The sequence below is a fragment of the Solanum stenotomum genome, chromosome 5 (assembly GCF_019186545.1).
Source record: "Solanum stenotomum isolate F172 chromosome 5, ASM1918654v1, whole genome shotgun sequence".
Lineage (NCBI taxonomy): Eukaryota > Viridiplantae > Streptophyta > Magnoliopsida > Solanales > Solanaceae > Solanum > Solanum stenotomum.
The window spans coordinates 2,755,309-2,780,528 of NC_064286.1; the positions used below are offsets into that span (position 1 = coordinate 2,755,309).

Below are 25,220 nucleotides of genomic sequence, written 5' to 3' on the forward strand. Positions count from 1 at the left end.
TAAGGAAATGAGGCAAGTTAAGAACTACTAATTTCAGTTTATTTTTTAAATAAGTTATTAATTAGTTGTTAAGAATATATAGTACCTTCACCACAAGCTGTCATTACAAATCTGCTTAATTAATTAGCAAATGGGGTCTTCTTCTTTTGATTGATATTAAAAAATGATTTAACTTATATGTTTTTTGGTTCTCTTTTATGTAATATAAAATTGATAAGCTATAGACAATTTCTCATTTATTATAATTATTTCTTTGACTTACTAATAAAGAAGAATCTGAAAGGCTCCCTCCAAATTCAAAGGAAAAATTATAACTTCCTTTTTTTTTTAGTCGAGTCGAGGGTCTATAAAAAGAGATTATCTACCTCTACAAAATAATTAGAATAAGGTTGATTATATTCTATGTTTTTCAAATTTCACTTATAAGATTACATTAGTATATTATTATTGTAGCTCATTTTTTTGTTTTCTTTTGCTGGCAGATCACACGATTAAATAAACGAAAGTGTGATTTTTGTAATAATTTGATTAGAATTTTTTATGTGACAAATCATACGATTCAACATAGTAGGCAAATCACTATGTTCGAGTCTCACAAGCCACTATAATTGTAAAAAAAATGTGTGTGTGACTCTTAAAAAAGAAAAAAAAAACATAAATTTAAGAGGCGTACATATTTAACACAATTAAATAAATAAAAATATGATATATCCTTCTAATAATTTTATGAGTATTTAGATGAGATGATTATGCATTTCATCAACAGCACCAATATTTTTCAAAACTTACAGTATAGCAATTAAGTTTGACCTCTTCTAAGGTTGCACTTTACAGCAAGGTTATTTTTCTATGCATATAAGTTATAACACAAGTTGCAATTTTTAGACTATTATATTTGGCCTATCAATATTATGCTTAGGTCTTGATGAACAAAAAAAACATATAAAATAACATTTAAAGACATGTATATATTTTTTATATTGTCACCTCAAAAATAACTATAGGTAATCATCCATAATTAGTGAAACTAATTAATTACTTGAAAATTAAATAAAAAATAATGATTTTATAAATGAAATTTGAAGAAGCCGATATATAGGTACTAGGTAGAGATTTGTAATCCGTTGATCTTAGGTTTAAGTAATGCATATTAAAAATAAATACGGAAGAAATACAACAATAAATAAGTCATTTTGAAAATAATGAAGAAGAAAATCAATAGTAAGTAACAAATAATTATAATTTGATAATCGAAGTAAATAAAACAACATATCATATCTCTTTCTGGTATCTTCATTTTTTTCATATAAAAAAATTGAAGAATAATAAAATTAGAGAAATAAGATAGCAGAAGAGCAATTATACAAATAATATTGATAAGAAAATTAGATAGCGCTCGATTTTCTATCAATCAGGTTGAACTGTAATTCTCGATCTTAATATTCTCTTATCTAAAATTATATCCTCGATAAGTTGTCGATAATATCATGTGATTGACGTGGACTAAATCTTGAATGCATTAAAGTACAGCCAAAGTAATTAATGTTTAAAACTCATCAAAAAAGGTCGAACAAAAGAAAAGTTGTTGATGAGTATATATGTGTATGTTTTATGAGGCAAAATCATGTTAACATATGCCTTATTTTTTTAAAAATAAATTGATATATAACTATGCTATTTCAAGTTTCATAGTATGTACTAAAAAAGATATGAGATGTTTGGAAATAATCGAATTAATTGAATAGGAGGACTATTACAAATAATAAGAATATGAATAGAGTTTTATTTAAAAAAAAAGAGTTGTAAGATTTGTAAAACTAAAGAAAATAGCCCCTACTCTTTTTTGCATTAATTGAGTCTTAAATAAAGCTTTCAACTCACATCGTTTTCATAAAGAACAAGTTTAAAAAGAATTACGAAAAACATGTTTTCACTATCTATTTAGTTCAAATAATTTTAACCTTCTTTTATTATTATATTGAAGTCATGAGCTACCCCATAAAATTAATAATTTAAAGCTTTGACAATTAATAACCACTTTTCAATCTTGTTTCTATAAAATAACTTTATTATAAGGTTCCACATTCTATAAATGAACTTTATTACTATTGTTATTTTCTAATACAAATGAAATTTGGCAACTTAATCCCCTAAAGTAAATGATGACAAGAAACCTACTTACAATAACAATACATATTAAAATATTATTTTAATATATGTATATAATTATTTTAAAAAAAATTTATGTTAAAATTAAAACCAGACGAACAAACTAAACAAAAACTAAATCGGAGTCTTTAAAACAGTACACAAAACAACAAAATTGTCCTTCTTACTTCTCCCCCCTCACAACCACACCCCCCTCGCTCCCCCAAATGTGCTCATAGGCGGACCTACCCTATAGATCGGACGGAATGTGCATCCGTTAATTTCGAAAAAAATNAAAAAATTTATGTTAAAATTAAAACTAGACGAACAAACTAAACAAAAATAAAATTGGAGTCTTAAAAACAGTACACAAAACAACAAAATTGTCCTTCTTACTTCTCCCCACAAACAACCACACCCCCCTCGCTCCCCCAAATGTGCTCATAGGCGGACCTACCCTATAGATCGGACGGAATGTGCATCCGTTAATTTCGAAAAAAATTATATATATTATATATAGGCGGACCCCTTTCTATAGATCGGGCTACACGTGTGTTCGTTAATTTCAAATAAAGAATTATATTTGAGAAACTGACAGAAATTAGAATATAATTAATAGTGCAAGCACAAAAGTGTCATCGTAATATTGGTACAAGCTAAAAGAATCACTCACGAAACTTAGGTTCAAATCTAACTAGAGCATTATTTTTATTTTGATGCATCCGAAGTCTTTAAATCCTAAGTTCAGTTTCGAATGTGCTTACTCACTCTTTTCCTACATTAACCCCCCAACCCCAACCCCCACGCCAACAGTACCTAAACGTGTCATCCCCTGCTTTTATAAATCAGCACACTTGCTGCACTCTTACAATGACACTCTCAACTTCTCAAAAATTCTTCAAAATCCCTCTCATTTTTTAATCCCTTTTTTAGCATTTTTTTAAGAAAATTTTGTGTGTGTTTCTTGCATGGCAGCTCATCTTTTAGCTCATGAGGTAGCTGACCTATGCCTTGGGAAGCCACCTCTTAGGTCTCTTTCTGTTTCTGCAACAATTGGTGAAGCTTTAGCTTCTCTCAAATCTTGTGAAGAAAATTGTATAAGTGTTTGGGATTGTGACCATTTCAAGAATGTTGATTGTATCTGTGTTGGGAAAATTTGTATGGTTGATATAATATGTTTTCTTTGTAAAAAAGAGAATGTGAATTCTCCATCTTTGGCTCTCAAATCACCTGTCACTGCTTTGTTACCTCAAGATTCTGTTCTTGTTAGGCATGTTCAACCATCTACAAGGTATAAAGATTGAATCTTTTTGTCTTGTTGTGTAATGGGGTTCTTTCATTGTGTCAAATTATTGAGTTTTCTTATGTGGGGTTCTTTCAATTGATCTTTTTTAGCTCTTAGTTTTGTTTTTTTGTGTTGAGTTTCTCCATCTACAAGGTAAAAAGATTGAGTCTTTTTTGTGTTGTAGTGTAATGAGGTTCTTTCATTGTGTCAAATTCTTGAATTTTGCTTAGTTTTCTTATGTGGGGTTCTTTCAATTGATCTTGTTTAGCTCTTAGCTTCATTTTTTGTTGAGTTTCTCCATCTACAAGGTATAAAGATTGAATCTTTTTGTCTTGTTGTGTAATGGGGTTCTTCCATTGTGTCAAATTCTTGAATTTTGCTTAGTTTTCTTATGTGGGGTTCTTTCAATTAATCTTGTTTAGCTCTTAGCTTCATTTTTTGTTGAGTTTCTCCATCTACAAGGTAAAAAAATGAGTCTTTTTACATTTTTGTGCAATGTTTGTTAATGGTTTATGTGGGGTTTTTCCATTGTGTCAAAATCTTGAATTTTGCTTAGTTTCCTTATATGGGGTTCTTTCAATTGATCTTGTTTGGATTTTAGCTTCATTTGTTCTCTTGAATTTCTCCCTCTACAAGGTGAAAAGATTGAGTCTTTTTATCTTCTATTGATTTGTAGAATGGTAGATTGTTGTTATCTTCATGAAAGGTATTATCTTTTGGAGATGAGTGCAATGTTTGTTAATAGGAATTGTCTTCCATTGTATCAAATTCTTGAATTTTTCTTATGTGGGGTTCTTTCAATTCTTGAAGATTTTGGATGTAGAGGATTCAAAGATCTAAACTTTTAGAATTGAGCATCAAAATTTCCCCTTTTTATTGTGTTGTTATCTTCATAAAGGTTAAATCTTTGGAGATTTAGTGCAATGTTTGTTAATGGAAGTGTCAATTCTTGAATTTCCTATGTTGAGTTCTTTATATTGTTATTGTTTGGCTCTTAGCTTCATTTACTCTCTTGAATTTCTCCACCTCAGATATCAATTTGAAGAGTCTGAGTGTTGAGGAATCAAAGATCCAAGAATTTGTAAGTAATAGAAGTGTCTCTCATTGTGTCTATTTCTTGATTTTCTTTGTTTTTCTTATGTGGGGTTCTTTTTATTGTTCTTGTTTGACTATATATAACATTCATTCACATTCTTAATTTCTAGAAGAATTTGTACTTAATTTCTTAAATATGTCTCACATTTGTAGAATTCTTGATAGATTGTTGATTATAGAGAGATTTGCTTTCAAAATTGATAAATACCACATTTCTTAATTTGGTTTTGTAGTATCCTAATTATGTATTTGTTTTTCTCCTTTTGTAGCTTACTAGAAGCTATTGATCTCATCCTACAAGGAGCTCAAAACCTTGTGGTTCCTATAGCGACTAGATTTAGTGGTAGCTCAAGAAGGAAATTGCTGCAGAAATCTTCATCAACAAGGGGTTGTACTCTCCACAATGACCGCGAATTCTGTTGGCTAACTCAAGAAGATGTTATTAGATATTTCCTTAGCTCAATTGGTTTATTTTCACCCCTTCCAACAGCTTCAATCGACGCCCTTGGTATCATTAGCACGGAATTTTTATCCATCGGGTATCACTCGAGTGCATCATTGGCTACTGAGGCCATTTCTCGATCCCTCGTGGATCAGACATCCGTGGCGATTGTAGATGAAGATGGTGCCTTGATAGGGGAGATCTCTCCTTTCACTCTCGCTTGTTGTGGTGAGACTGTGGCTGCAGCCATCACGACCCTCACAGCCGGTGAACTCCTGGCCTACATTGATTGTGGAGGGCCACCGGAGGATATTGTGAGGGTCGTGAAGGAGAGATTGAAGGAAAGGAATCTTGAAGGAATGTTGGAGGAATTCGAGATTGATCCCTCGGATATCTCGTCTAACTCATCGTTGTCCGATGAGGAATTGCCTTCCCCTACCTCCTCGAGGTCATCAGGGGGAAGGTACAATAAGTCTAGTAGCTATTCCGCGAGGATGGTTAGGAGGGCAGAGGCGATAGTGTGTTATCCGGGAAGCTCTCTCGTGGCCGTGATGGTTCAAGCGATCGCGCATCGCGTAAACTATGTGTGGGTGATTGAAGAGGATTGTAGTGTTGTGGGGATTGTGACATTTGCTAACATGTTAGAAGTTTTTAGAGATCAATTGGAGTCAATGATGTTGGGACATTTTGATTAATAGTTCTTCATAAATCTTTTATGATGAGGCAAGTATGATCTTGTGAATATGAGAATGTACTTCTCTTTTTCTTTTTTTTTGGCCACTTGTTTTTTAACTTTGTGTTCATTGTATCTTTGTAAAAATTTGGTACTTTTTTGTTTGATTTCACTATTTTTGTATCAATATTCTGTTTTAGGAATATAAAAGTATTGTTTTTTTGAGTTTTGTGTTCATTGTAACTTTGTGAAATTGGTACTTTTTGAGTTTGGGAATATAAAATACTATTGCTTTTTTTTTGTAGTACTATGTATTAGGTGTATAAAGAGCAAGAGATGTGGACATGTAGCAATAAATATAGGAACCCTACATCAGCATATCTTTGGGGGTTGGGGGTGGGTGGGTCATCATCTTAATGTCTCTGTCTGTCTGTTATTAGGACAAAGAGATACTTCCTTTGATTTGTGTGTTCAGTTTGATTTTACACGGAGTTTGAGAAAAAAAAATAAAAAATTGTAGTTTTAAATTAAAAAAATTAGTATAATGTAATAAAATATCTTTTAATTTTGTGATTTTAAGGTTTGAAACATGTCACGAGAAAGTTGAAATTAAATAGTTATCAAAAAAGATTTTTTAGTGAACTTAAAAAAGTGGATAAGACAATCAAATTAAAACGAAGGAAGTTCATAATTATCTGATATTCGAAATTTAGTATTTACGTCCCCTCAATCGGGAATTTCTTATTGAAGAATTAACTTAAATACTTGTTTGCCTATCATTTAAATTAAAAAATACTCTACGAATATATATATATATATATAGAGAGAGAGAGAAAAAATAAACAAAGAATTCGACTAACTATTTATTTATAAAGATCCTTTCCTTATTTCCAAATCTCGAACTTGAAATTTTTAACTAAAATTTTAATTAAGAGTGAAGTGATTTCATCGTCCATCCCACCAAATCCTTTGATAATGGACAAGAATTAATAAACAATAAGTTAAACACATCTATAGGGGGTTAATTAATTATTAAGTGCAAGTAGGAATTTCTTAATTGAGCATTTTTCTACATTGATAGAGAAATATTTACTTTATTCAATTCTTGAAAAGTGATCTAAAAAGTGAAAAGTGCATGAATATTTTGTTATCTTTCAATGTCATTAACATCATTTTCACTTAATTGGTTTACATTAAGAAAGAAAACAACTTTATTAATTAATCTTGAGATTGTCTCTTCAAAAATTCTTTGTCTCTTCAAAAATTCTATGGACTTCCAATTCTATAGATAATTATGAGGTGATAAATTTGTACCTATTTAATTATTTATGTGCCAATGTTGCAAAATATTTAAGTCAGGCTTAACAACATAGTCAATCTTTTAAATTTATTTGCATATATTATTTAATTATTCGAACTAAGTTATGTTCCAATTGAACACGTCAATTTCGAATACAAGATTCTAATCTATACTCGTATTTTCATTCATTTATCATATAGTTAAGCTAATCTCATAAAATATGTCTTCTCCTTTAATTATACGGATCAATCTTAAATAGGAAATATTTAGGCGGACGCATTTAATTAAATGAAATGCTATATTTTAAGTGGTTTAAAGATAAGATTTGATATGTTGGCACTTTTTCCCTTTTTTGAAAGCTTTGGTGTATATGGACCATAGATCCAACGCATCATTGTTTGTAATTTATTAGAAGTATACTTTTCTATTTTAAATATTAGTCCTTTTATATAAACATTTTATCTCAAAATATTTTATCTTTTAGAAGTAAAAAAAGTACAAGTGTACTGTTAAACATAACGTGGAATTACACCACAATGTTACCAAACAAAAACTAACATCAAATCAAAATCATAATTAGTTAGATCAAAGAATTAATTAAGAATAAAAAGTGTAATTATGTTAATTTTAATTAGTCTTAAAGTGTTTCTCTTCTCAAAATAATTTATAATTTTAAAAATATAATAGGTTCAATGCAAAAATTCTTGTGATATGAACATATAATAAAATTTAAATCTTAAATCTATTTTTATTTATGAAAAAATAAATGGTATATTAAACGAATACTTTTATACTAAAGTTAGAATATATACATTATATTTTTTATAAATAAAATAAAATCTTTAATTAAACAATAAATCAAATTAATTTTGGGCCCACTGATTATATTATGTGTCTTTAAGAAATACTCCCCTTTTTATTTACTTAAAAAGGGATAATTAATACTTCCTCTGTCCCTTTTTAGTTGTCCACTTTAGAAATGGCACACAGATTAAGGCAACAATGATTAGCATAGTGAAGTTACAATTTTACCCTTATGACAACTTTTCACTTCAAAATTACAACCACTTATTTGAATTCAAGTGAAATAAATTGGAGGGAAACAAGATACACTTTTACAATTTTCAAGAAGTGTAAATAAGGGTATAATAGGAAAAAATTTGTTGTCCTTTCTTGATTTGTCAAAATGGACAACTAAATAGGGACAGCTAAAAAAGGAAATATGGACAAGTAAATAGGGACGGAGGGAGTATGTTACACTTTTCTTAGTTCCTCTTCACGCCTTACATGCTTAAAGCAATAAATAATTATGTCTTTGCTTTTTGTAAAGGCATATGATTAGCTCAACCTTAAACTATATTTATACTTTTCTCAAAAGTTGTGACACTTTTTAAATTAATAGTACAAACTTTATTATTAAAGATTAATTTTTAAATTTGTCTCAACTTATACAAAGGGGTGAAATTTTAATTCTCTTTAGGGGTTTGATAAAAGTATGTAGTGTTAGTCAAATAAATACTATTAATTTCAGAATTCATAAATTTAAAATTATAATTTGTCACTATCAATAGTTAAGAAATTAAATCTAAGAACCTTGAAATTGAATTTTCTTAAACCTATTATCTCCACCTATTCATAAAAATAAATATTTACGTGATAAAATCAAATCTATTAAACTTAAAATTTTCCCCAAAAACTAAAGAACAGGAAAAACCATGATAGCTTTCACTTAGGGCCAAATAAGGGTGAAGGGGTTCAAATCGAAAAATTATATTATATAAATATATTCATTTTTTTAATTCTATATTTATTCTCTCTTAATAAAAACTCTTTACTCCCTATTTGCTTTCACCCAGTTGGTACATGACTAGCCCACTAATTTATTAATTATTAGTGGCTGTTACTGAAACTTGGAATAGGGATTAGTGTCTTGCTTTGTATAATAGTTAATTAGGTCAATTATATTATAATAATATATAAGAAGCAAATCAATAATATGGTTTAATTAAAGCAAGATTTGACATTCTGTCTTATTGAAACTTTTCAGAGAGATGCACATAAAGATGAATAATTAATAAATGAACTTCCAATAAAATTGGCTTCCCTTTGGATATGCAATATAAAATTCTAATATCGAATTAAATTGCTTTGAAACTAAAATTTTGTTTAAAGATGTAATTTAAATATTTTAAGTTAGTTTTGTCACGAACATGAAAATTCCATGTGAAAACTATTAAAAAAAATCAAATTTCTTATACAATCTTACCAATTGACCAAATCATAATACATAAACAAGATATTGAATATCATAAGGCATCGTATAGATAGATATCATATATCTATGTTCATTTTATAAATAAGTGTTTACGATTAGAAACTTCTAAATACACATAATTTTATAAAGATCAGCTATACAACACTAACAGTAATTAGTTATTCTTTAATATAATCCTTGCATATGATGCATACAGTCTCTTCACATTGAGCATGAATTTCTTTTTTTATAAAATTTAAAATAATGAATCTTTTTTAAATAAAATATGAACTTATGGATCAAATTTTATACTTGTAAGAAATTAACATCATGATTTGAAATCTCCAATCATATTTTTTTTTTTTGAAAAATTTGAGATTAAAAATTATGATTATGAATTACATATCCAAACATTTATTTGAAATCATAATTTTAATTCATGACTTTATATTGCATATCCAAATACAAATGTAATCTCCTTCTTTGCCATGCTTTTTGAAAAAATATATATTTTCCCTATGATTATCTGTATGTATAAGACTTTAGTGGTAGGTAATATTTTGACTTTGGTAGATGTTTTAAGAGATTTGCAAAAAAAAATGTGGTGCAATAATAATTACTTAATTCTAAATTACAAGTTTTAAATTTAAGCTTGAAATATAAAATCGTCTTTAATAAAATATGTTTCATATTATAAAATAAGATTTTAATTAATCCGACTTCAAAATAAATATCGAATTAAAAACAATCACAAAAATATTTAAGGATACTACTAAAAGTTATGTTTCTTGGCCCTAAAAACTTCAAAAAAGTGATGTTGATCATGTAGAGATAATGTATCGTTTATTTGGTCATTATTAATGGATTCAGTGTGAGCTCAAACGTAATCAATGTCATATTTTGAAAAATTCATCTACTAATACACACAAAAAATTGAGATAATCCTGACTTTCCGTTTCATGACCTTGAAACTCACAAAAGGTGATGTCAGTCTTGTCTAAGCAATGAATATCGATCATTTGACGTTATGAATGAACCCACAAAATTTGAAGTGAAACGAAATCAGTCAGCTATATTTCATAAAATTCACGTCAATGCTCTTCCATTCTGAATATAAAGTCACTTTTGATGTAAAAAATATATTTTATCCTCCAAAATAAAATTTTCAAATATAAATTAAAATTAGTCAAACTCTAAAACAAATCTCAAAAAATAAGGAAAAACAAAAAAAAAAGTGTTTAAGAGATTAGTTAAGATTTGACTATCTATTAATTTACATTTTAGCAGTCTTCAAATGAGGTAATCTCTCTTGGGATTTGTGCATATGGGTAAGCACTGAGTTGTTGGTACCAGGAGATCATTTGTGATATGATTGTGATTCTGAAATAAGTAACTTTTGGATTAAAATTGTGTACATTATTTTTCTTCACGTGAGTTTTTAATATTATGGATCTTATCATAATTTTCTTTACGTGAATTTTCAATATTATGAATCTTATCATAATTTGGACTTTCAAATACATATATATGGCACATGTATATCGAATACACTGTATTTAAGTGAATTCACATGTATTTGACTTTCCTGCTCGCCTCTATTCCTATGTATTAGTATTTTAGAGTATATCTGATATCCCAAATGCATGTATCTGGAATATATAGACTTTATTGCTCGCCTCCCTCCTTTTCTCACTCACCTCTCTCCCTACTTCAATGTAACTAGTGCAAAAATACATATATCTAAGAGTATTTGACTCATATTAATTAATAAGACAATATATAATTATTTCAAACTTCATATACAAATAGGTACTTACTGTTTAACTTATTCAGCGAGACTTGGGTAGATGGGAAAAAAATCAGCTGGTGTTTTGTTTTTTTGATGAAATTTAAACTTTGATTTTCGTTAATTAAAAGGCCAGCTCACTCTGTGATCTTCCTGTCTTCCACAGTTGTAGTGGAAGGTTCAAATTAACCCCATCACCTCGTAATATAAATTTCGATCTCCAAAGTTTACATCCACTTCATTGATCAGTAAATCAGGCTTTACAACATGAAACAACAGAGATGACATGAGTATAATTTGGCATTCATACAAACCAATATGGTTACTTGTTCAGTTTGTACATTTGGTCATTCTCAAATTACAACAATAAAATATGGGAAACACAACAACAATTGTACATTCAAAGTACACCTCAAACAAAGGATGATATGTCTCAAAAAAGTGGTAAAAGTACAAATTTCACATACAAATTTCAAATAAATAATCATACACCCACAGGCCTCATTCAGGAATCAAGATTCAAACAGGCTAATGCTCTACAATTCTCTCCTTTAGGTAATTCAAAACGCCTTTTGTTCCTCGATCCAAAATGGCCCTTCGAATGCTATGAGGTTTAAAAGGGAAAAAATGATCAATACTTGAAGAATAAATTTTCTTAATATGATGATAATATTGGACTAATTGCAATATGACCAAGTAGTTAACCAAGTAAGTTAAGAATAATGAGGTTTTCGATTTAATTCACAATGAGTATAAAATACTTTTCGTGACAAAGTTATATGATATCTATACTTGTCAGAGACCCGGACACCACATTTATTTTTAAGAGTGAATTCATTATTGAATAAAGGGAAAAGGCTCAAACATGTCATCGAACTTTGACAAAAGGTTCATCTATGTCACCTGCTAAAAGTTTTCCTTATCTATGCCAGTTCCGTTTGAGAAAAGACTCATTCATGTCATTATTTGTTAACTGAAATAGCATAAATGAGCCAAACTTTTTAATTGATGACATAGATGAATTTTTTATCAAAGTTCAATAGCATATATGAACCTTTTATCAAACTTTTAATGGATAACATACATAAGCCTTTTATCAAAGTTTAATAACATATTTAAATTTTTTCCCTCCAATAAAATGAGGATAAACATGAAAGGCAAAGAAAACACACAACAAAGTTAAACATGAGCAGAAAAGTTTTATAGAGAATGAAGTTGACATGGAAAGAAATATACTTTCATACTGACACTCAGACTCCACTGAAGCGGTTGATGGGAATATGCAGGACCGTATTTTTGTCTGTTTGCTTTCTTATTTCGGTATTAATTGTCATACTAGACCGACTCAGTTTACGTGTTCAAACGGGTCATTTGGAAGTGTATCTATTTTGGAGTGGCATTTAATTGTTACCTCTACCATTGATAGTTTTTAATTTTTGTTCTTCATGAAGTAATAAAAAAATGGTTGAAAATATTATATATTATATATATAAAAGAAAAATACAAGTTAAAAGTTTATATTATCATATCATAATATAATATTATTGGCTAAGTTCTATAGAACTTATATATTAGGGGCAGTTTAATTCATAATCGACAAAGGAATAAGTTTAGTTTCAGAATGTTAAGTCTTTAGAAGTTCATAACCTACAAGTTATGCATCACAAGACATACTTAATTCCTACCGAACTTGTGCTCAATAAAGGCATAAGTTCAGTTTGTTAAGTCTTTAGAAGTTCATAACCTACCAGTTATGCATCACAAGACATAACTTAATTTCTACAAAATTTATACTCAATAAAGGCATAAGTTTAGTTTCAGAACTCACTTATTTCTAAATTTATGTCTTGTAAATTAGATATTACACAATTTATGTCGAACAAGACAAGAGTTCTCTAAACTTATGCCTTAGGGAAATTAGATCACAGTTAAGAATACTTTGATCCATAAATTTTCATTAAAAAATGCAAACTGAAGCAAAAATAAAAAACTTTAATTCAAATAGAAGACCGAATAACCAAAAGAAAAACTAAAAGGAATTAGATTCACCTTCTGAGCGGGTTACCCTCCAGTTTTAACACCTGCAGACTAGGTTCAAGCAAACCCTACAAAACCATTTGTTTGAAAAAGTTAGTACATTATAACACCATCAAATTTAAAAAACATGCAGATAAGATCTGTTAGAATTGGGGCATGCATGTCCAGACCAGAAATAACAGCACCATTGGTTTCTTCACTAGTTACCTACAATAGTGGCATTCGGGCCATGCGTAAAATACTAGGATGTGTTTTTGACAATTAGGCCACACCTTTGGTGCTAAATGTACTATAACTTCGGGATTTTGATTGATAAAATACTTGCGAATCAGGAATTTCATAATGTAGATTCAGATAAAACCTTGGTTATAAAGAAATAAGGCTTACAAAAATGAATATTGTGCTAAATCTTTATCTCAGTATGCATATAGCAAGATACTTCAAAAGGCTTACAAGTTGTCTATTGACTAAAATTATAACTTCTTCAGTTGCAAATCTTAGACTTACCAATTCTGGTGGAAGTGAAGAAATATTATTGTCTGATAAGTCCAGTTCAGTGAGAGATGCCAAGTTTTCGATGCCCTGTAGACAAATGATACCATATATTAAACCAAGGTTTCAGTAGGATACATAAATCTGTTTGCTAATAAAAATACAAATTTACCTGTGGAATTGATTGAAGTGAATTTTGGCTCAAATCAAGAATTCGTAACTGCTTTAAGTTGATTATATCACTTGGGAAAACAGATATTCGCATCCTTCTGTTCAACCAAGTAGCAAACATATGTCAAGCCTAAAATTTAAAAAGTACCATCATTATGAGTATTGTTAACAGACCTCAGATAAAGCTCTTGCAACTCTGGTAGGCAAGAAAATGCAGGATGCTCTGGTAAAGAACCAATATTGCCACTCAGATCCAGAACCTGAAGCTTGGATACAGCTTGAAAGGCGGAGGATGGTATCTATAATCATGGGAAAAAGAAGAATTAAAACAATCTGACATAGAAAATATGATAAAAAGGAAAAAATGGAAAAAGACTAGAACTTTCTACATGTAATTGTTTTTGCTGACAAAATTGATGATAGTTTTCGCTACTAACCCCTTCCCATATTTTCAGGTGGTGACAAACTTAATGGTGTTTTCTCCACTGGGCATCTATGAATTTAGTCATTTAGCCCTTAACATATGACAGTCATATTTAGTCTAGAGAGTTCTATACCCCAATCAACAGACTACTTCTTCCCCTATTTAACGAGACACTTCCCCACTATGAGATGCTTATAAATTAAACAAGGAGCAAATTCATCACTCACAAATTGTCAAGAAACCAAATTTCACCCATTCAATGCTTTTCTCTACCAGAAACAATCAAACAAACTTCTTAATCCCATATGCAAGTTCACAAATTCTTTCCCATAAATAGGTTGTTAGAAGTCATCTTACCAGCCTATTTTCCCATAAATTGAATGTGTGAGATCATTAAGCTTTGAACAACTACTACATTTAAACATTCATGATGTCAGAACTTATCCTCTACTTTCCACCTGATAAGTTGTTTCTTGCTTCCTCTTTCTTATAATGTTAACCACCATAGCATATGGATAACATATTATAGACTAGGCTGTTAGTCATAGTATTAACCATAAAGTTTCCATGGTATAATGATTCATTCTCTAGAGCAGCAAGAAGTAGTGCAAATAAGAAGACAAGACAACTTATTCCCCCACCACCCCACAACAACATAACCAGTGTAGTCCCACAAGTGGATAGAAGTTCCTAATCCATCTCTCATAGGGCTGCTCTTCTGGGAAGGCCATCAATACTCAAGCACATTGATGATTTTTTTAAGGATTGTACTACCACATATAGCATTGCCTCGAAACTGCTCTTTCTAATGTACAAAATCTAATTTCAAGCCAAGTCTTTCTTTTTCTATTTCAATAATATTTACAAGGTTGAATTCCCCCATAAAAGCATTGAAGAACTTCATAAGACAAAACGGTGGAAAGCTCTATTAAAGAGTAGCCAGTTTATGACCATTATCTCATCATCCCTTTTCACTCCATATCGTATGTGACTCATTTATTAGTCTTCCTCTATAAGGCCTATCTAACTGGGAACATCAACAAATCTTCTGTTAATAGCACAGGACCGACCCGAAGTCATTTACCTGTCGGAGGGGATTATTGTCTAGCTTCAAACATGTAAGTGCAGGAAGAGATGTTAAGACTGAACCAGGCCAATCTTTTATCTTGTTTTTAGATAAAATAAGAGCCTGCACAATTAAACAGACAAGTGATTAGCAACAGGCAAGTCAATCCAACCAACCAACCTAAATATTTTATTTTTTCATGATATTATGGCAAACTAAATAAGCATGTCCTAGCAAGTGAGAACTCCCAAAAGTTAAATTCGCTCTTTTTATCTTTTCATGGAGCAAAGGTCTATAACCTGCCATAAACAAGAATAAATCATGTAGAAATCCAGAAGATATGTGGGTTAAAGAGGGAGCTTTAAGTGATATCTTCTGTAACAATAATGATTTGACCTTCATTTTTCTCTTTTTCCTTTGTCAATCAGGCTTGATCACCCTTTCAATGCAAACATAAGGGAACAGGAAAATAAATTGTTTTACCTCCAAGGAAATACAAGAGGAAAGTTCAAGAGGAAGTTCTTCGATTGAATTCCCTGAAAGATCACATTTTGAGATGTCATTCGACTTCCAGACATCTGAAGGGACAGCAGTCAAACCAAGTCCTCCTAAAGAAAGCTCCTGCAAATACAACTATTCATGATGATACGGTCACCAGACAGGGAGAAGAAACAAATGGACTTTCCTATAGAATGTAGCATTACATGCAAAGGCACTTAGCATTCATTGCAGTTACCAAATTAAATTATTTTTAGACTATAGAGAAATACTAAACATCTTCGACTATCAAGTTCTGGCTTCAGGGTACAACACAAGCTTTTTGCACACTTTTGTTTCTAGCAGGCCTCTGAAAACAAGCTTCTTGTCAGTTGTCCCTTGAACTAACAGAGGATTTTAATAGAAACTATATTGAAAAGCTAGACATTAGAGGTCATAATATGAAATTTAACAAAAACGTAAGCTCTATAATTTGAAATGCCCCACTGCGCAAATATTTTGGCTTTAAATGAAAAGAAGTTTGTAATAGTAACTAAACTGTTATTAATCTCAGAGTTATTGCTATATCGCACTTCTGCTGCCGCTGGTCCATTGAAAAGTATTAGAAATGAATGGACTGGAATTTACCCAGACCTGTATTTCCAGACTCATCAACTTGGATATGTAGACTACAAAAATCACCAATTGACGACACTTTGGAAGCAAATTTTATAGTAAGATTTAACTTTATTCATCTCCATTGGTGGTCTAACATCCAGCAGAATAAATAGATTTTTCTGGCATGAGGACTGGGGATTTTACAACTATAAAGTTAGTGAATAACCTTTGAAGATAGGGACAACCTAGCTGCCTTGGCAACAACATCCTCTTTCCCGGGTGTAGAAGTTGCAGACTCTACATTTAGAGTAGTTGAATCAAGAAAACAAAAAATAGAAAGAACACCATTATTGAGCAATAACACCATCTTACCTTCGTCAGTTGGAAGTCTACTTCGAAGAAATCTTAATAGAGCAGGTGTAGGTCCGTTTACCAAAGAACTGGAGAAATTTTTCAAGTTAAAAGGAATTTTGTATAAATTCAAGTACCGAGAAAACAAACAAAAGTACAATAAATGTGCCAAGATCTAATTTCAACCTCCGAAGTGTCCTAATTGGGTTGCCAACGAGCAGAAGCTTCCGCAAAGTTGTCATTAAGCCTAAGTTATGAAGTTGTAACCAAGATTAGCTCGTATTAAAATAATATGTAATAATAAAATAACACTATATTCTCTTGCACTCCTAAGAAAAAGCACCAAGAAATAAAAGGATACAGCAAAAAAAATCATTTATGCTGGAACTATAACAAAAGTTACACTTGCCTATCAAAAAGAAAAAGGACAGCAAAAATGACTGTGAGAACCAGAATACCAATGACCCAAAGTCAGACATAGCTAACCCAAATACACTATTATTAATGAATTTAATAAAACGCAGGAAGTGAGCCTCAGCCTACCAATATCTGGAGGCAATCCAGACAATGAATTGTTTGATAAGTCCAGCATTGAAAGTTGCAATTTACATGCCTCCGCCGGGTACTCCTTCAACTGCAGACGAGAATAAACAACTTATTTCAACTGGAGAGTCAGTTGACAAAATGATTTCACCAAGAGGAAACTGGTTAACACTATAGACCAAGTTACAACATCTGATTTTCAGGGCACTGTTATATCTTCAGAAAAAACAATTCAATGAAACATTTTCGCATAATTATGAGAATCTCCTAGTGATTTTCTTTTGATAACCAGAAACCTTCGAGGCCAATGGCACACAGCTTGAAACTCAGTGGATAATGGACCCATCCATGAACCCTTCTCCATTTATATACTAAGAGCATCTCCTAAAGAATTGAAGATGAAGAATAAGTATTCACCTGGTTTGAGTGGAGATCAAATATCCCCAACCTATTAAGTGCGCCTATCTCCACAGGTAATGAAGTAAGTGCATTATTCCTGTCAAAGTGGATAAACAAAAGAATGGGGCCGCGGTGGATAGGGAAAATGTGAATGTAACGAAATAGAATAATTTTAAGCCTCTCAAAACCAAAGGAAACACAAGCATCAATGACAGATATACCCGATATAAAACTCCAAAAGAGATGAGCAATCCTTTATTGAGGATGGGATCAATGAAATTCCTACCAAAGTTTAAATAAAGCGAGGAAACCAGGTCATGTTAACTAATAAAAGATACACAATGCAAATTTTAGCATTATTTCAAGTGTTGCCACAACCACGAAAGAAGCTTGATGTACTCACTGTTCTGATGAAGGTCGAGGCGAATCAAGCGTGAAAGGCTTCCTATATTTTCTGGAATGCTATTGAGCAAATTTTTTGCTGTAGAAGTTAATGTGAGGTAAATCCAGTTCCTTATTAAGAGTCAATTGACAGTACAGAGAAAATGGAATATTCAGAGTTTTTACATGCATTGAGTTCAGTAAGCATTCTGCAAGATGCAATCAAACTCTCAGGTAGGGTAGTTAACTTGTTTCCCTGGCATGAATATAACAAAATGTGAATTGTCAAGCATGACTTTCTGAGTGCAAAACTATAAGAAATCATCAAGCAGTAGTAAGACAATCAGGTTTTAGTACCTCGACATCCAACTTTGTTAATTTTGAACACTTCGCTAGATCTGCTGGCAAACTGGAAATGCTATTGTTCGATGCCTGATTGAAGGAACAGACAGAAGGAAAAAAACAAACTGGTATGAACAAATGGAGGAGAGAATTGGAGAATATTCGATAGTTGATGTTTTGATTAACATAAGAAAAGGTTGCTTCTTCGAGTCTCAACAAGTCTTCATGCTAATAAGACTTTTAAATGTACTAAACTCCCTCAATGAATCCTCTTCAATAATGAGAATAATTAGTATTTTTTAGGAGTCCACCTAAATGAGCTTCATAAAGCATAGTCGGTCAAAGTCCAGAAAAAGGAATATGATTGCAATAGGATAACAGCTAGTGCAAAATTAGTCTAGATACTAGTATTCCTCTAAATTGAACCTGAATAGAACAAAATGGATATAGAGGATTCGTCTGGCTGACCCCAACTAATTTCAGATTAGACTTAGTTGATTGATTGATGTTGGGAAAAATGTTATTCAACTTATAGACCATTTTGGACGAACAGGTGCAGCACAATTGGATATGGGTCAACAAACTAATTACTTTCTATCTTACGATCACCACATTAAGAAACAAGCTCAAAGATTCATAACAAGGGTTTTTTGAAAAGCATTTGAGCTTATTGTGCATGTGACATTCTGTCATGAAGTGAATCTTCAATTTCCTGCACTCTTCATTGAATATCATCCCGTAAAATACTCAAATATTTGTCTATTACATGAAGAAATGGTCTGGATTATAAATGTGGAATGTGATGATCTCTTATTATCACAATAAAATGCATCCTCCTTTGCAAGGAAGAAAAAGAAGTGCCCTTCAAAATTGTTCACCATCTCATAGCTTTCCATAATATCATGTCAAAAGACCAATTATAATTTGAAAAGTGAACTTAAAATCATTTATCTTAGAATGACTAGGTATTTATGAAATACCAAGTCTTTCCAAGAGGTTATCGTTTGTATATATGGTTGCTCTTAATGTCTCTACGTTTTCGTATATTACTTGTATATGAGGATTTCCTCAACATTAATAAAATTATTTACCATTACTCGTGCCCACATGCTGCAAGATCGAGTTTTACTTGCTCAACGAATTTTACCTTATTAGTTATTACCAAATTACACTTACAGTAAGATGCATACCACATTGATTAAACGTTTTTGAAATTCGAAGATCAACATTCACTTATGGGGTTAAAAGGTCAAAATGTTACTTTTTCCTGTAGCAATTCTCATGTTAATCATGTGAATATTAGAAAAGTATCTCCTTGTAAGTAGGACATCAGATAGACATTTTCACAGATGCCATTCTAAAAGTAGACATTCAAAATTTAAGGTAGCGAATAATTCACTAAGATATGCCAGATAACTGCTGTCTAGCGTCTAAATATCAAGAAAAACAGTTCAGCATTTTAATCAGAACCATCTTTTCTTAATGTAGTAACATATCATCAGAAAGATGAGGTGCTACCTTGAGGTCTGATAACTCCACACATCTTCCAAGGGAGTTAGGGAGATCATTTAGTTGGTTGTTTGAACAATCAAGCCTGGAGTCAGTACACAGATATTTAATAAGCTGGTAGTGTGTCAAATGTTATTTAATACAGTGGTGAAATGATCAAACCTACTTGACTAGAGAAGCTGCTGTTCCGATCTCTTCTGGAATGTTCACTATCAAGTTAAATGATACATCTAACGACTTCAGCATATGAAGCCTAGCAGAATAAAAGAGAAGTCATTAAATCTCTGGATCAGCTTTCATGTAAGATGCTAAAAAAGAACCAGTATAAAGTATTTCAAGATTGAAGAGGTAAAAAGGACATACTCTCCAATAGCAGCTGGAAGATGGGTTAGCTTGTTGTGACTAACATTTAACACTGACAGTAGAGGTAAATTTCGAATGTCTTCCTGCAATGTTTCTATGTCATTATGAGCCAAAATCAGCTTCTGTAGCTCCACGGCCTAAACATAGTTAAAGGCATAAATTTGCATTAGCAATTCTCAAGGAAATAAACCAAGTGCCTAATGAACTAAAAAGTATTACTAACGAGAAACTCATATACCTCCCACCACTTCTCATCCTCACTGGCTGCATCCAAACTTTTGTATACGTCAATGGGCACCTCACTGTACATGAAGAAGCAAATCATTTTTCCTACTTTCTCTTATTGATCCAAATCAACCATTTACTATTTCTGTTACTAACAAGCGTTAAGATACTACATCTTGAATTTATTATCTTAAAGGCAGGTGCACTAGTCGTTCAATCACCTTGCTGACACATATATAAACAGAGAAAAGAAGCGTGAAATGTCTTGGCATAATGTAAGTATCAAATACCAACATTTAACCTGTCATATGTACAAGATACTGCTCCCTTTGTTCCATTATTTATTTTACCACATTGACTTATTAGACATTCCTAAACATTGTCCAATCCAATAATGAATATATTATAACCTGGCTTTCCATTGTTACCTAAACATAAAATGTCATCGCACCAGTGTTTTGAGATTCTCTTATTCTGCATCATATCTTGTTACAGTCACTATGTTTATATTGTTTTCATAGAAGGGAGTGTAAAACTACTTACTCTTTGAGAAGTAACAAGAAACAACTAAACAGGGGTTTAATTGAAAATTGATTATCTTTAATTTCAGACATATATCAGTCCGTGTTCCCTTTTCTTGACTTTCAAAGATAAAAAATACTATGGTATGGAGAATATTGAATTGAATTATGGTATGGAGAACATAGAATTTATAATCCCATATCCAACTGTATTGCTTTTGTCCCCAGAGAGAACATGCTGGGCTCTCTAATAGTGCAACAGAATGGGGCGGATAGACTGTACAGCTTAGATCGGCTAAGATGGAATTGAACTGTCTTTGATTCAGTGAATCCTTCCCGATTTATGTTTCTGCCCCCGAGGAAAACATTGTAATCGTTAAATGTTTGATTCCCCTATCGAACTGAATTAGGAATCAATAGAATGGAACTTTCAGAATGTTGTATGAGCATATCCTAGTATCTGTAGTCATTTCACTGACCATATGGTAAGCTGATAAGGGTTAGCCTTCTAAAGTTAAGACAAACAGTGGTATCTGGATCCATGGAGGAGTTGTATTTTAGCTTTATATGTAATTCAAAGTGATTAAAGTTTGAAACTACCGAAGCCAGTATTTCTGCTTTTGTACCAACTACCAACAGATGATTTAAGGTTAATTACTAGACTATGCCAACAAAACTAGGAAACCTCTCATCTGAACTTGAACAAAGTACATTAACTTAAGGAAATCGAAGAGATCAGTAATCCTTATGACAATGCATCAGAATAGAATGCATGACTATAAGACGATTCAAACCATCCCTTTATCCAAAAGGGGGGAGGAGGGAGGATGATCAATCTCATTGTCCACCAAAATATGCAATCCCCTCCACCCTTAATGATCTATCTACAAGTAATAATGTGCTTACAGAATAAAAGTGACGTCCTTCAACTAAATCTAGCACAGATACCGCTTTTTTTTTATTAATAGTGCAGAGGAACGGTAGGATTAGAGCCATTAGACAAAAATCTGATTTGGTACAATGGCATATAAAGAAAAAAAATTACATTTTGAATCCAAAAAGAGTATCATCAGTTGCTCGTCATCATTCATGATTGAATTTTTTTTGAAATCAAGCCGCTATCTTTATTTTCTTCGCGTTAACCTCACATTCTCTTCAAAACCAAAGTACCAATAGATAGACTATTTCCAGCTACCACGATATACACCTAGTTGCTTCATTTCCTTCCAGCAGTAATTTCAACAAGAACCAGAGTCCAATATCAATTCATGTGAAACTCTATCTATATTGAATTTATAAAAAAATTCAAAGCTGTGATAAACTTGTTCATCAGAGTATAACTAAGTCTAGAATTGTTAAGGATCTTTATATCCAAGTTACTATTATCCAACTACACATCCATCCACGGTCCTCACTCAACATTATAACAACAACAACAACAAAAACAGATTTTGCAGCTTTAAAATGTTCTAATTTCACTGTTTTATGCACAAAGCTAACAGCAAATTTCCACGAGAACAGAGTTCAATATCAATTCGTGTGTAAACTCTAAATCTATATTGAATTCATGATTATTTTTTTCATTAATTCTGCTAAAATTGCTCAATCAATGTACAACTAACTACAGAATCATCAACGATCTTCATATTGACTCCGATTTTCACAAGTTCAGATAACCAAAAAAAACGATTTCACAATGCGAACACCAAATTGAATCTCCAGTTATGAAGAATAAAATGAACAGATCAACTCAATAAAAAATACAAAAAAATGCGAGAAAAATAGGATAATTAGGTACTTGCCTCAGAGAACGATTCGATAGGTTGAGAGAACCGGAAGTTCTCGCAGCTTTGAGAACTCGATCCATGGAGATTTCTTCTCAATTTTCCATGAATCCAAACTCTAAATCTTACAAGATCTCTTTCTCTTTCGCTCGATTGGTGAAGTTTTACTATTTTTTGGTGCTCGAAAACTTAAAATGGGGAGACTTGGTGCCTGGTGGCATCACATTATTTGTCAATAAGTTTACATGGATATTTCATTATTTTTTTTCGAGTTTTATATCTCAACTATTTGTTACCCTTTTTTTTATATAGTTAAATTATTATCATATAATATATTATATGTGTTTTAATATATAGATATTAATAGTACGAGGAAAGGTTTTATTATATAAATAAGAATAGTTGAAATAGGATAACTGATACTAGAAATAGTTACAATTTGGATAAAAATCGATTCAAATAAAAAAATCAAACTAAATTGATTAAATAAACTGATCATTCATATATACTTACTCCTATATATTAGAAGAGGTAGTTTGTTGTGTCAAAGCACGCAGCACATCAACATTTGCTTTGGTAACTAAGGGCACCTTCGTCATTTAAGTATAAAAGCAAACCATGATTGGTTTGAAAAAAAATACTAATTGGTTATAACTATTGTTATCATCTTTTGACAATTCTGACCAAATTAACCCTTATTACCATCAATCCCAAATTGATGTTTTTGAGTTGCTTTTTCATTCTCTCTTTTATCGAAATCATGTTTGTGCAATATAAATTATGACAGAGAAAATAAGATATACTATTTGAAACTTACATAAAAAATACTATAAATTACAATAATTAACAATTTAAAGTATTTCAAAATCATAAAAATATTTGTTCAACTCTCTTAATTTCATTTGTGTCACATAAGTTTGAGACAGATAAAGTAACATACATGCTCTTGTATCTAATAGTACTACAAGTTAAAGTCCAATAAGATTACACATAATATTAGTGAAAGGCCTAGATACACATTTTCTCTTTTATTATATTATATTACTCATATTCTTAAAGGCATTTTAATTATATTTCATATACTAGTGACCATCTTGTTTTCCCTTTTGCATGGGCTTGGGTTGATCCATTATGGTGTTGGGCTTGGGCTGATGATGACGAGGATGATGAGGATGATGATGAGGAGGAGGAGGACGATGATGATGATGATGTTGATTAAGCGGAGAAGGAGAAGGGGAAGGAGAAGGAGAAGGATGATGATGACGATGACGATGATGATGTTTTTTTGGGAAGGTTATATTCGGTGGTGGTAGACATCCATACAAACAACGATATAGTAATGGTTTCTTAGAAAAGTAGAGTTCGGACGGTTCCCATAGAGAAAAGCCCGGTGAACTCATATTTTCTTGTTTTTGGGCTTTCATAGAGCCCGGGATCGGCCCATTGCTAGCATAGCCTAAGTTTAAGAGTAGCAACAAAAGCAATGAGCTTAAGAGGAGAATATTTTGAGTAACCATTATATATAATGATATTTGCTAGTAATTAATGAACTAGTTACTAATGAGTTGATTAAGTGCTTTAATCTTGTATTTATAGCTTTAAAAAAATAGAATTAGTGTATGGAATTAAGCACCATATGCATTGGGCATTATTTTAGTCTAGTATTAAGGTATCATCAATCTTGCATGGATACAAGTCAATATATTTTGTTTTTACTATATATATTTTGTATTAAAAATGCATATTTTAGATATATTTATGTCAATTACATTTAGATATGTTAGGACTTCTAATTAGAGCCTAAACTACACGTATATGAAAGATAAAAGTAATTAAAAAATTATTGTTTGAAATGATTTGAACATATTTTATCATTTGAACATCTAAATTAAAGTATACTAGTGAGTGAATATTATATCGTATGAAAATAATTATCGCAAAACGCATGCAAGAATTCAGAGGCTAAGCCATATTGTAAGTAATGAATTCAGCAAAATTCAATTAGTAATTTCTCTGGTGTGGCCTCGCCTACTTTGCGAAGTAATTGAAATCTCCTACCAACATATATTACCAATAAATAATTATTAAATAGCATTAACTGTGGTTACCATTGAAATGACATAATTGTGTAAATGTTTTTTACACTATCATTGTCATTCAAGTGATATTATAAATATTTTTTTTGAAAGATAAGATTTGAAATTTTAAAAATATGATGTATTTACCTATTATAATAGATGAAAATAGTCTCATTGTTAAAAATTGTCAACACTAAAGATAGTGTATACTTATTATTTAAACTCGATTTAGGTCCTTTTTCTTTGCTTTGGGAAACATAAAATAAGATAAATTGAACCACGTGAATTTTATTGGGAAAATAAATATATGTATCAATTTGCCAAAATGATATGGAGTATAAAGTTGCTTATATACATTTAAGCATTTTAAATAATTTAAACATGGTTTCTAATAAAATCAGTTATAATAAAATAAGTAAAAAATATGGCTAGTGGCACGCCGAAACAAATTAAAAT

The 25,220-nt window shown here is 31.2% G+C and overlaps 2 protein-coding genes across 3 annotated transcripts; one reads left to right on the top strand and one right to left on the bottom strand.

Annotated features, from left to right (window-relative positions):
- Positions 1 to 3,031: 3,031 nt before the first annotated feature.
- On the top strand, positions 3,032 to 5,873 carry LOC125866292 (CBS domain-containing protein CBSX5). The gene is made up of 2 exons (XM_049546629.1): positions 3,032 to 3,439; positions 4,798 to 5,873. The coding sequence occupies exons 1-2, from the start codon at positions 3,117 to 3,119 to the stop codon at positions 5,663 to 5,665; spliced, it is 1,191 nt and encodes a 396-aa protein (XP_049402586.1). The 5' UTR covers positions 3,032 to 3,116; the 3' UTR covers positions 5,666 to 5,873.
- A 5,392-nt stretch (positions 5,874 to 11,265) lies between these two features.
- On the bottom strand, positions 11,266 to 22,953 carry LOC125865109 (plant intracellular Ras-group-related LRR protein 6). 2 transcript variants are annotated; one of them, XM_049545279.1, is made up of 21 exons: positions 22,705 to 22,953; positions 20,395 to 20,458; positions 20,157 to 20,293; positions 19,960 to 20,046; positions 19,803 to 19,878; positions 18,300 to 18,374; positions 18,129 to 18,198; positions 17,965 to 18,042; positions 17,783 to 17,843; positions 17,580 to 17,658; positions 17,163 to 17,253; positions 16,806 to 16,866; positions 16,641 to 16,708; positions 16,495 to 16,565; positions 15,657 to 15,794; positions 15,192 to 15,296; positions 13,858 to 13,982; positions 13,685 to 13,781; positions 13,528 to 13,602; positions 13,033 to 13,088; positions 11,266 to 11,587 (listed from the first exon to the last, which is right to left on the bottom strand). In XM_049545279.1, exons 1-21 carry the CDS (start codon positions 22,767 to 22,769, stop codon positions 11,512 to 11,514), a joined length of 1,755 nt encoding a protein of 584 aa, XP_049401236.1. In that variant the 5' UTR covers positions 22,770 to 22,953; the 3' UTR covers positions 11,266 to 11,511. The 2 variants fall into 2 exon arrangements, with proteins under 2 accessions (XP_049401236.1, XP_049401235.1); XM_049545278.1 differs by having other exon boundaries at positions 20,395 to 20,454; positions 22,701 to 22,889.
- Between the last annotated feature and the right edge of the window lie 2,267 nt (positions 22,954 to 25,220).